Here is a 12,345-nt window from a genome sequence, read left to right as displayed (position 1 = left end):
ACAGTATGGAAACGTTAGCTGCTACGCTAATAATCAGCGGTTACTTCGGGCCAATGTAGCTACATAGGAAATATTTTTCAGTTGTTTAGAGGATAATTTCTGGCTGCCAAGTCAAGTAATTCTGATCTTTCATAAGGATGAAAGATCAGAATGTGAAAAGTAATGCCATTGAATCCAGTTTGTTTCGTAAAACGGTTGAAACACACAGAACAGGACTTAAGGAGCTCCGATCCTCTGCTGCCACATAGAAGATGGCGGACGCTAGTGATGGGCAAATGAAGCCTCATGAAGCAATGAAGCTTTCCAACCCTTTGCTTTGCAAAAAGGTTAACTACGCGATGCTTCATTCATCACTCACTAGTGACATCTGCTGGTGAAACTAACAGTCTTGTCACTCAGTTGGATCATACTTCTAAAAATTACTAAATGCAATATTGTCACAAAGTTTTCATCAAACTCATGTTTAGTAACAGGATAATCAATTAAATCATATTTAATTGTCATACGTTTTAATTATTAAAATTATTTGTCGCCAATCTAATCCTGGTTTATGTTGAACATCAGTGGTTGTGTTGGGTTTTCTTTTATATCATAGACGGATTTGACAATAAAGACAATTGATGTTTTAATGTCTTGAGAGTGCAGTGTCTGTTGGGGCGTTCACTTTTTCTTGGATTTCTAATTGGCTCTGATTCCTCATATTTGGCTACATGTTGAATTTTAGTTCTGCAACAAGTTTAAATCTGTTTCTGCTGTGAAAGACTGATATATCTTTGCTAATCAGACTACAAATAATAGTGGAACTATCCAGAATGTGAGAAATTGGGAAGTGGAGGGTTAATTATTTTTATCTAAGAAGAATTTTATTGTGAGCGATAATCTCAAAGTATTCCCAGATGTCAGATTTTCCTGGCTCCATTTCAGACAATCAAGTTTATTTGTGTAGCAGGTTTCAGCAACAATTCAGTTCAAAGAGATTTACATCATAAAATCACAAAAATATAGTTATAAAAAAAAACAACATAATCTACAATTGAGAAAACCAGTAAAACATTTTGATGAGTGCCATCAATATACATCAAATATGTTGGTCAATGTTCATTTTATTTTGGCCACTGAAGACAAATATTCTCCTCTGATGAGCGAAATGGACAACAACCCATGAAGCAGCACGGCTCATCGCGCTTTTATTTTGAAAACCGACACGCAAAATGAAGCAGTCACGTGATCCAGGTAATGGATCACGAGGCATCGTTTGTTTTTTGTTTTTTATTAGTACATAAGGAATAACAATGACAAAAACTCACAACGTGTCAAAACAAACAAATATTACAGATCACAACTCCTAATGTTAACAATCACATTAATTTCAGAGGATCAAGAGAAAATTATTATTAAAGGTAACTAAATTAACAGAAAAAAATGAAAGAAAGGTAATTAAATGATGAAACAAAAATGATTAAAAAAATAAGATATGTTAGGGGCTACAGACTAGAAATCTTTCATTGACTCATACAATTTGACTGCATTTAAATTCTGCATCTTTTTTAGACAACTCTTAAAGGAAGAAAATTCATTTTTAAGAGCATTAATTGAGAGGGAGCATTTTGCATAACAACATTTATGGATATAATATTTTGTTACAATAATCAGAACATTTACTAAAAATTCCATATTTTTTTCTTTAATGGATAAACCAAATTGAATATTTTGTAAGGAAACAAAATCCAAATTTATTTCCTTAGAAGACAGAAAGTTACAAAGTTGATCCCATAAGTTTGATACTTCTTTACATTCATAAAACAAATGTTTAGTTGTTTCCAAATGAGTTCTACAAAAACTACAATTCTCTACATTAAAATTAAATCCCTCTTTTAAGAACTCATTTGAAGGATATATGTTATTTATCATTTTAAAATGTAGTTCTTTATGTTTGGGAGGAATTGGAAATTTCAAATAATTTGTCCTTATTTTGACTCAGATTTGTTAAAATTTTGTAAGAGAGCTGTGCTTTTTGTTCTTCCTGGGTACATGCTATTTATTAAATACTTGTTCAAAAACATGTTGTTGCATTTATTATCTCTAATGTCCACATACTCAATTTGAATCTTGTGGAGTCTTGGAATAGAGAAATTAAATAAATTGTTCTTAACTGACAAAAAAAGGACAACAGGGATGCTACGTAATACTTTCTTATAATTTGTTAATGAACAGTCAGTTCCATATTTCCTGTTAAATTCCTCCAAACTGAGAATTTCACCATTTCCATCCAATAAATGAGTAACTGACCAGATCTGTTTATTCCACCAGTCATTCATGAATATAGATTTTCTACCACATAGAATGGCTCTATTGTTCCACAGTGGGACATTATGGGGGCTAAAGTTATGTTTAAACATCAACTTCCACTGTAACAAAACTTGTTGATGGAAAGCAGAGTTTTAGGGGGAGTTTACATAATTCAAAATCACATTTCAATAACAACTCAATACCTCCAACTTCCTGAAATATGAACGATGGAACAACAAACCAAATAAGATCACCGTATTTTAAAAGGGACTGAAGCCATCTAATTTTTAAAGTGCCATTCATAATTTCAAAATCGATTGGCTTAATACCACCTTCCTCATAATTTTTTAACAAGTCACTTTTTCTGATGTAATGGTGTTTGTTTTTCCAAATGAAGTTAAAGTTTATTCTGTTAATCCGTTTTATGAGATTTGGAGGGACGGCTAAGGAATATGCAGGATATGTCAGCCTGGATAAGGATTCAGTTTTTGTTAATAATGTTCTACCAAACAACGTCAAATCTCTCTGAAGCCAATTATTTAAGGTTCTGCCACATGTTGTCTTGTAATTTTTTTCTTACACTAGTAGCTTGACATTTAGTAATCCATATTCCTAAATATTTAATTTCATTTTTAACTGGAATATCGGAAATTGAAGAATCAGAACAGTTATGGATACTCATAATTTCACATTTATTTATATTTAGCTGCAGCCCTAAGGCTTGAGAGAACAACTCTATTTCCCTTAGAGCTCAAGGAATTTGTTCTTTATTTTTTAGGAAGAGGGTTGTATCATCTGCAAATTGGCTAATGATTATTTTCTGGTTATTAATTTCCAAACCTTCTATATTAGAGTTATTAATTGTTATTGCTAATAATTCCGTGACTATAATAAATAATAGAGGCGAAATACTGCAACCTTGTCTGATTCCTCTTTCTACTTTGAATCTGGAGCATGTGCCCTGTTAATGTTGGTGTTTAACATGGTGATCATACTAAGAAAACTGTTACCAAAACCAAAATGTTTCAAAGTGTTAACAATAAATTGATGTTCCACAGAATCAAATGCTTTGTGGAAATCTAAGAACAACATAAAACCATCATCTCTTATTAAGTGACTATAATCAATCAGGTCCAGAACCAGGCAGATGTTGTTATGGATGGATCTACCTTTAAGAAAACCGGACTGAGTTTGACTAATTATTCCGGGTAAGCCCGTTTTTAACCTCGCTGCTAGAACCTTTGTTAGGATCTTGTAGTCTGAGTTCAACAAAGTGATGGGCCTTTAAATTATTTAAATTTTTCTTATCTTTACCAGGTTTTGGGATTAGCTTAATTACGCCTTGTTTCATAGTTTCCATGAGTTCCTTCCTTCCAACACATTCTGCTACAGCCTGGAACAGCAGAGGTTTTAAATCCTCCCAGAAATGTTTATAAAAGTTAGCTGTAAGTCCGTCTGGCCCGGGGGCGCGGTCAGACGCCATATTTCTTATAGCAATATCAAATTCGGAGATTCTTAGCTCTTCATCACAGATTTCCTTAAAATTTTCATCAATAACAGGAATCAGATTTCTTACTTTATCAAAAAAAAAAAGTTGAAGAACTTTGTTTTGTATGTGAAGATTTATAAAGATTACTATAGAAATTAAATACTTCCTGTGTTATTCTCTTAGTCTCAGAACATTCGACTCCATCAATCATAAGGCTATTGATTGTCTACGTTTTTCTAAGTTACAAAAGAAGGCACTATTTTTTTCTCCTTCTTCAATCCACCTGGCTCTGGACCTTATATAAGCACCTTTTGCCCTATTTGTATATATCTCGTCTAATTTAAATTGTAATTTATTTATTGCGTCTTTATCCTCATCACTCCAACTTAATTTTCTGTAAAGTGACATAAGATCTTTAATCATCATTGTCTCTTCTGCTTTTCTTTTTCTATTTAAATCTTTACCAAATTTAATTGAATGTTTCTAATGCTATATTTCAAGTATTCCCATTTAAGAATTGGTGTTTTAAAAGAATTGTCATTTGATATATTTAGAATAAGTTCCTTAATAGATTGACAAAAATCTAAGTTTGTAAGAAGCTTTGCATCGAATTTCCAGTAATTATTAGGTTTGTAATTTCTATTTAGTTTTTGTAGTTTTAAATTGATGATGCAGTGATCGCTTAAGGGACAGTTTGCTATCTCTGTCTCTTTGACACATTCTGAGACTGCATCAGAAACCAGCCAATAATCAATACGTGATCTACTTTGACCATTAGGTTTGTGCCAGGTGAACTGTTTGACTCCACTGTGTTGCACTCTCCAGACATCCGACAACAAATTCCTTAAGAATAGGATTTAGGGTTTCTTTTACCAGCAGTGAAGGCCATCGATCCATCCATTCATCTGGAGCTAAATTGAAATCCCCTCCAACTATAATATGACCTGTAGGAAAAATAGCAGTGAACTCCGCAATAACCATCGTTATTTGATGTAGCAGATTTTTATTGTATTGATCATTATTATATCCATAAATGTTTAACAAAATTAATGGGACATTGTCAACTTCCAAAACACAGGCTACCCAATGTCCATCTTCATCCGCTCTTTCACTCAAAATCTTACCCGGACATCTGAAAAAGCAGATGGCGACTCCAGCCGATCGATTTGTCCCATGACTGAAGATAATTTTATCACCCCATTGCTGCGACCAGAACTTCATGTCAGATGCATCAGAATGTGTTTCCTGTAAAAAGGTGCAGTGTGCTTGTTGTCCTTTACAAAACAAAAAAACAGCTTTCCGTTTAAGTGAGTCTTTTAGTCCCCTTGTGTTAAAAGAAACAAAAGAAAAATCAGTTTTTATCTGAAAAATGGAACACATGAACAGACGGTTTAGGAGAGTGAGAAAAGAAAACCCCTTGAGGTAGAGGTCCCATTAACAGAACTGACCACTATCATTTCATGCTAATTCCTGCTGTATCTCAGTTCCCAGCTGAAGAAATGTCCATGATGCGTTTGCCTTCGATGAAACCAAACGGGCCCCTGAATCCCGCAGCTTTGCCTTCTTTTCTTGCTTTTTCAATTTTTGGCCAAAGTGCTTGTCTTGCTTTGGGGTCAGATAGCCATACGCTGTCAGGATAGCATACATGCAGTCAGTACGCATGCCCGCGCATGCGCATTAAGAAGTCCGACCGTCAGTGGAGTTGTCAGTTCAGCAGAGGCAACAAGTTATGACGAAAATAAGTCATTAAATTGTTTATAATATGATATAATACGATAGCTAGAAGGATATTCATGCGTTGTCGTGGTTTCAAAGTGTATTTAAAGCAGGTCTGGCTGCAGCTGCAGTCAACTACAACACACGCCCATGTAAAACCCGGTCACGTGGTTTTCAGCAAGACAACACAAGCCTTGAAGCGGGGCTTCATCGGACACGCCCCCTTTTTACTCGGTACAAGCCTCGAAGCCTGGCTTCAGATAGCCCATCACTAAGGGAAGGGGGTGCGGCAAACCAGCTGACATTCAATGTTGATCAGACATTTCATTCATAAGATTTCAACCACAAAACATTGATTCATTGACACAGTTTCAACGTTTGTTAATTGGCTAGAGGTGGATGGTTATTTGATGGTTGATCCACAGTCATTTGTCGACTTCAACCAAAAATCAACAATTCTAACTATAATTCAACGTTGATTTAACGTCATGTGCTATCTGGGCAGCATTGATGAGTGTGACATTTGATTGCTTTAGGTAACTGGAGACACACATGGAGACGGATCTCAATATCAGGTACAAACTGAAATTTTGTTTGCTGGCTACAAAGCTCAGAAAGCAAGTTAAACCCACGACTGACATTAAGAGTTCCAGGAAATGACAACATTTGTGGTGATGCCATTTAGACATACGGGGTGGAAGTGAAACTGCAATGCTTATTTCAGCTCTCTCTCTCTGTCACCCAGCAGCTACCAATGGATAGGTTTAAGACGATTCTGAATATTGCCAGCAAGCAGACCAACCTTGGTTTTGGGTTGGTTGCTCTGTTGACAGCTGGAGGCGAGCAGATCTTCTCCTCGGTGGCATTCAAGTGTCCCTGCAACGAGCTGAACTTCCTGTATGGCTTGGTCTTCCTGTTGGTTCCAGCATTAGCTTTGCTGCTGCTAGGTTATATTCTCAGCAAAAAGATGTGGATATTGTTTACAGGTATTTGGCACAACAGGGCAAAGTTGTGTTGTTGGAAAAACCTGGCTACCACTTGCACAGCTTTCTTCCAAATCAGTTCCACAGCCCTGGTGGCACCGTCCAGCTGGTTTGCTGTTGCTCTGCTTAATGGTAACTATTATGAGTGTGCAATGACTGGAACCAATGTGAGTGTCTACAACCAGTATTTGTGCAAAGATATGAATTCTGAGTTGGACTGTGCAAAGAAACTTCCCATGCTTCCTTGTGATAAACGTAATGAGGAGGTTCTGCGTACACTAAGATCTCAGTCTCAGGTAAGCAGTTTTCTGATGTGATCCCAATCTACCATTTATAACACAAGTCTTTAGTCATCACAGCATTAAAGACTTCAGCATTCTTTATTCGTTAACTTGGTACTGAGCAGTACAGCAAATCTTTGTCTGGAAACACTGCAAATGTTTGTTAGACTATCAAATAGTTAATTATTTGTGTAAAAATCAGCATTTGCAGCTATTTTAGGATGAAGAAATATGGAATTCAAATATCGCTAGTTAAAATCGTTCTCCCAACAAGAAAACATGAGAACAACTATATTTGTTTTAGTATAAATATAACCTTTAGCTGTGTTGATTTGACAACATGTTTACACTGCAGACTATTTAGTGTCTTTAATAGATGGATGGATAATCACAGGAGGGTTGTATCTGGCTGCATTTACTTGAGAAACCTTAAAAAAAAAGAAAAAAACTCTAGAAATAGTTTTAAAGGGGCAGAATTATGTTTCCAGGCACATAGTACCATTTCATAGGATAATCAAGTAACTATGTCACCTTCAGTTGTCATAAAAATGCTGAATATATTAAATATGACTTAAAAGAAATGTTACTTCCTGTTTTGATGGGATTCTGTACTCTTTAAATACTCCTGCTCTTTCTGAAACTCTGTCTTCAGGAAGTCATCAGAACATGACTTTTCTATTAACCCTTTAACAACATTGTTACCAGCGTTGCACTAAGAAGTAACTGGTATGAGATCAGCAGATGTGCAGTTCCACCAGGTGTTTGGCTAGTCTGAAGGAGCAGAGCAGGGAGCCAGGAGGGAAGGCTGCTCTGTGAGGTAGAAGCTTGGAAACTGCAGCCCTGAGAGTAGCTGCACCTTGAAGGTGATGGTATTTCCAATCAATTATGCACAGTTGAATGGCTGCTATGTGAGACGAAAGGATTTCTCAGACATGCATGAAAGAATCAAAGTAACACTCCAGGTATGTTTTTGATTAGGGAATAAGATTATAACACAATGTAAAGCTAAAAAAGTAGATTTTACATGATACTGCTCCTTTAAAGGAGCCAAGAGAGATAAAGAAACAACCCAATGGCTTCATTGTAATGTTAAGGCCAGAGAAACTAAACTCCTTCAGAAGTCCTTTTTCAAAAGCTCATGCATCACACAAGAATCTTAATACTGCTATGCAAAGATTCAGCTAATAATCATAGTAACCTTAAATAACCTTCAAATTTTCCCACAACACAGTAATGCATATAAAACAATGAAACATAAAAACATTAAGAGTGGATACAGTTCTATTTTTGACATAACTAAAGTTCTGTTTGTTTTTTTGAACATATTAAAACTGGTTACAGACTTTAAATTGGCAGGAAGTGAGTTCCAAACTGCAGATCCTCTCACAGACGCAGCACTTTGAGCAAAAGTGGTTCTATGGAATGGAACCTTATAATATCCATGTAAAGCTGCTCTGGTAGATCTACTGCTGACCTGCAATTTCTGTATGCATTCACTTAATGGGTTAGGTGCAAGTCTGTTTAAACATTTAAAAATTAGTCTTAAAAGGTCATGACTTATAAAAGTAGAAAAGTCCAGAATGCCAGATTTAGCCATCTAATTGGCTTTTGATATAAAACCTTTCAGGCCTGATTATAGAGACTTTCAAATGGTTAGAGTTTGGCTGGTCTGTGGCCAGACAGTAGCTCCAAAGGATGGACGTGAGAGGATCATGGAGTTTCTATTTCTACTTGAGTAATATTATTTTGAGTTATCACTACTCTTATTTGAGCTCAGTTTCTGGATGCTCTACCTACCTCTAATTACATCACTGGATGAAGAACAAGGATGTTTTAGTCCAAAATACATCAGACACAGAAAAACACTTTTCAAATTGATATTAAAGGACTGAGAACAAACTTAGAATTTAGCTATTCATCTTTAGATAATTATCAGTTATTTAGAAAATGTGGAGTATTCACTTTTAACCCAGAAAAGGACTAAGATTAGTCACTCTTTAGCTTATTTTTTCAGAAACTGTAGAGTTCTCACTATTTAGATGCAGAGACCAGAAGCCCAGAGGAAACTTTTGAATCGACACTACTTTTTAGACTCTTGTTCTTCCAACCCGGAAATGGAATGGGCTCTTTGCACCTCAGCTTCCGCGTTCGGGGAAAAGCGGCTTGGTTGTTTCCGATCCAATACAAATATCATTTACATTAGGTGCTTGCAGGGCTTGGCCAAGGTTTGTACATCGATCCGAAGCCCCAACAAGTCAGCTGGAGAGAGGTTTTAAGATGTACGCCTCGTTATACATTTACTGATACGAAGGTGAGTTTTACTTAAACTTTGTGGCTAACATTAACCTTAGCTTATGCTAGTAGGCAATATTCTCTGACATTGTTCTTGTAAAAATGTGCTATTTAAGTATCTAAACATTCTAACGGACAATGTTTTTACCTAATTTTCAAGTATATTATGTGTGTTTATTGTCGTTAGTGTCACAGACTAACGGGGAGTTTTTACTTACGAAGCCTGACGGAGCTCAACAAGCCTCATAGCTTAACAGTAGCGCAGCTCTGGTGTCAGAGATCTGGTTCAGCTGACTGTTCAGGTTCAAAGTTGCTGCTTTTAGAAAAATATGACCGTGTTGCTTCATGTCTCCATGTTATATTGTTTTATTACCTTTGCATGTTTCTTGTGAAGAGCTCAGATAGGTGTTTACAGCAGTATGTACAGGCGGATCAGTTGCTCGGCTGTCTGGCTCTGGTCTGCTCTCTCGTTCCCATAAACTCGCTCTTTCAGGCTGAATACAGAAGTGATTCCATGGAAATAACTCAGGGAGGCTCCTTTATTTACCATCCGTATCCCCGGTAGTTTTAGGCTGATCCGGAGTGAAGCGAAGGCTGCAAACTTTGCTGTGCGGCGTTAGCTGGTAGCGACAGATATTTACAAGCCATCTTCTTAATTCAGGATCGCTTGGAAATTAACGAAAACTTAAAAGCCCATTATATTAGGAAGACAACAATGTTAATAGTATTGGTTTTTTGCATCTGAAATACGACTTAGTCTTTTCTACCAGTCATGGTAACTCAAAGCGGAAACAAGTGAGCCGCATTAGCTCTTGGAGATGTAACGTCAACGCCGTAGGTGCAAAGAGTCCATTAGACCAGAGGATACTTAGCAACCCTGAACAAGAGCACCTAGTTTACATACTTTAGATCAACATGAGATTCTTTTTCTCTTTTTTTGCTCTTTCCTTTGGTTTGTTATTTTGTTTGTGTTTCCTTTTAATTCCTGTAAAGCAGTTTGTATTGCCTTGTTGCTGAAAATGTGCTATATAAATAAAATTACATTTACATTAAAAGAGGAGCTTTTTGTTTTGATCCAAGCTTTATTATTTTGAAGATAGTTTACATCTGCGTACCCTGCTGTGCTGTTTGACAGCAAACAGCTGATATTGTCAGTAGTACTTTGCAGTGTTCTGACATAAATACATTAAGTATTGGTTTCAGCAGGTGGTTTATGTTATAAAAAAATTTGCAATGATGTTACTGATTTTTACTCATTGACTTATTATTAAAAATACCTGAATTTTCACAAAGCTTAATGAAATTTTGTCTATCACTTTAAATTGCTTTGTTTCTGAAATGTGCTACACAAATAAACTTGGTTGATTGATTGATAATGTACCAGCTCTTAAATAATTTACATTGTCACCTGTATGTGTTCCAGAGATTATGTTCAGATTAGACCATTCCTTCTTTTTTGTGTAATTTGGTGCTTTTTTGCAGTAGGTTGTAGTCTTAAATACTAATGGTAAATGGCCATAGTGATAAATAATCTTTTTATTTTGATGGTTACAACAGATTCTAGGTTGGCTTGTCATCACCTCCATCATGTTGTCCAGTTTACTGATCATCTGCCTGGCTCGCTGCAACTCGCCCATCAGCTATCAGCAACTAAAGTTCTGGAGGGCATATGCTCAGGAGGAAAGTGAGCTCATGGATTTATACACCAATAAACACGCTAAAGATCTTGCTGAGAGAAACCTAAAGAGCTTTTTCAACCAGATGGAACCTGCAAACATCACCACTCCCTCCAACAAGGACTGGGAGAAAATTTCCTTATTATATAAGTTTAGCACCAAAGATCACTTCTACAGCACTTTGCATCGATATGTGGAGACAAACCAGGAGAGTGATGGGATTAGGATGGTTTCAGTAAGATCAAATGAGTCAACTGACAACCCTGCTGTTCTCCATTTTGTGGATGGTGGAATGGTTTCAATATGAAAATAATTTAAATTGATAGAGGAAGAATAATAAAGCTTAGGATATATTTCTAAACATGATATAAGTGAATTTTCTTAGCTTTAAAAGTATATGTATGCTCATGGCAGTTGTAAGGAGTCATGATTTGAAGGATTTTGGTTTGTTTTTCAGTTTTGTTATATTTTGTCTCAATTTTGTATTGTTGTGGACTTATGTTCAGAATTTCTACTTACTTTTGAATTTGACCATATTTTTGCTATTGTTTCACATATCTTCATGTTTTTCTGGTAATTCTGTTAGGCACCTCCATCTCTCTCACCACTGCTGAACACCAGAAATCATTCTCTGTCTCCCATCCAGTAATCACTGTCCCTGTATATATCCTCCCTGTTTCTCCCCCTTATTGCCAGATCTTTTTGTTTGGTCCTGTAAATGTTTCTTACGCCCTTGTGTCTTTGGATTACAATGCATGTGTTAATTATTCTCTGTAATTTTGGAGGTTTTCTTCATCATTAAAGACTCATTTATTTCCACTCTGTTTGCTTGCCTGTTTGCCTGGGTTTGTTGTATGCTTTGAGTGATCTGGCAAAGTAACAGTGCCGATGTTTAAATTGGATTATTATATTTATGAATGTTGCTTGACAGTAATTAGAAACTAGATTCTGTTTAATCTGAGTTCATCCAACAGTCCTGACCAATAGCAATATATCAAAAAATTGTTTGATACTGACAGTGGTTTTTATCAAAAGAAAATTATAAATCTTACAATATAGATTAAGAGCCTAAATATGTTATGTAAACAAGTACACAAAACTGGTTTTCCAGGAGGGGAGCCTGAGAAATAAAAACTAAACATCCAAGCATCTACGTTAAGACAGAAATGCTAAAGATACCATCATTATTCAGTCCTTGGTTATTACAAACTTTATATGTGAGGATTTTGAATTGCATTGCAGATCAAACAGGGAATTTAGAAGTAAATAAATAGGTGGTGAAATGGCATTACTAGCTAGTTCTTTCAGTAATCTTACTGTCTGTTTTAGAATGAGTTTACAGAGACCATGATCGATGATGCCAGTAATTCATTCCTTAGGAACAGATTACTTTAATATGACCTTTTTTTTAATAAGGACTAATCTAGTCCCTTTCTATTAATAAACCAGTAATCAGATTAAATTGCTTATCCAAATTACGGTGTTGCTGTTTATGTCATTTTTCTTTGTAAAAAGAAATATTTGCTATTTTCTTGCATCATGGTGAGTCTCAACAAGTCATGTTCTCAGCATGAGAACAACTCACTTGTAATTCACACAGCCAGCAACACAAATGTAAA

At 35.9% G+C, this 12,345-nt stretch overlaps 1 protein-coding gene across 1 annotated transcript; it reads left to right on the top strand.

Annotated features, from left to right (window-relative positions):
* The first annotated feature begins 5,659 nt into the window (after nt 1-5,659).
* Nucleotides 5,660-11,550, top strand: calhm6 (calcium homeostasis modulator family member 6). The gene is made up of 2 exons (XM_015058766.1): nt 5,660-6,773; nt 10,608-11,550. Exons 1-2 carry the CDS (start codon nt 6,249-6,251, stop codon nt 11,031-11,033), a joined length of 951 nt encoding a protein of 316 aa, XP_014914252.1. The 5' UTR covers nt 5,660-6,248; the 3' UTR covers nt 11,034-11,550.
* Nucleotides 11,551-12,345: the final 795 nt, after the last annotated feature.

The sequence above is a fragment of the Poecilia latipinna genome, unplaced genomic scaffold, assembly GCF_001443285.1.
Source record: "Poecilia latipinna isolate Pla-1442-1.1 unplaced genomic scaffold, P_latipinna-1.0 Scaffold1571, whole genome shotgun sequence".
In the NCBI taxonomy this organism is placed as follows: Eukaryota; Metazoa; Chordata; class Actinopteri; order Cyprinodontiformes; family Poeciliidae; genus Poecilia; species Poecilia latipinna.
The sequence above is the reverse complement of the archived record's forward strand: the minus strand, read 5'-3'. Positions and strand labels throughout refer to the sequence as shown.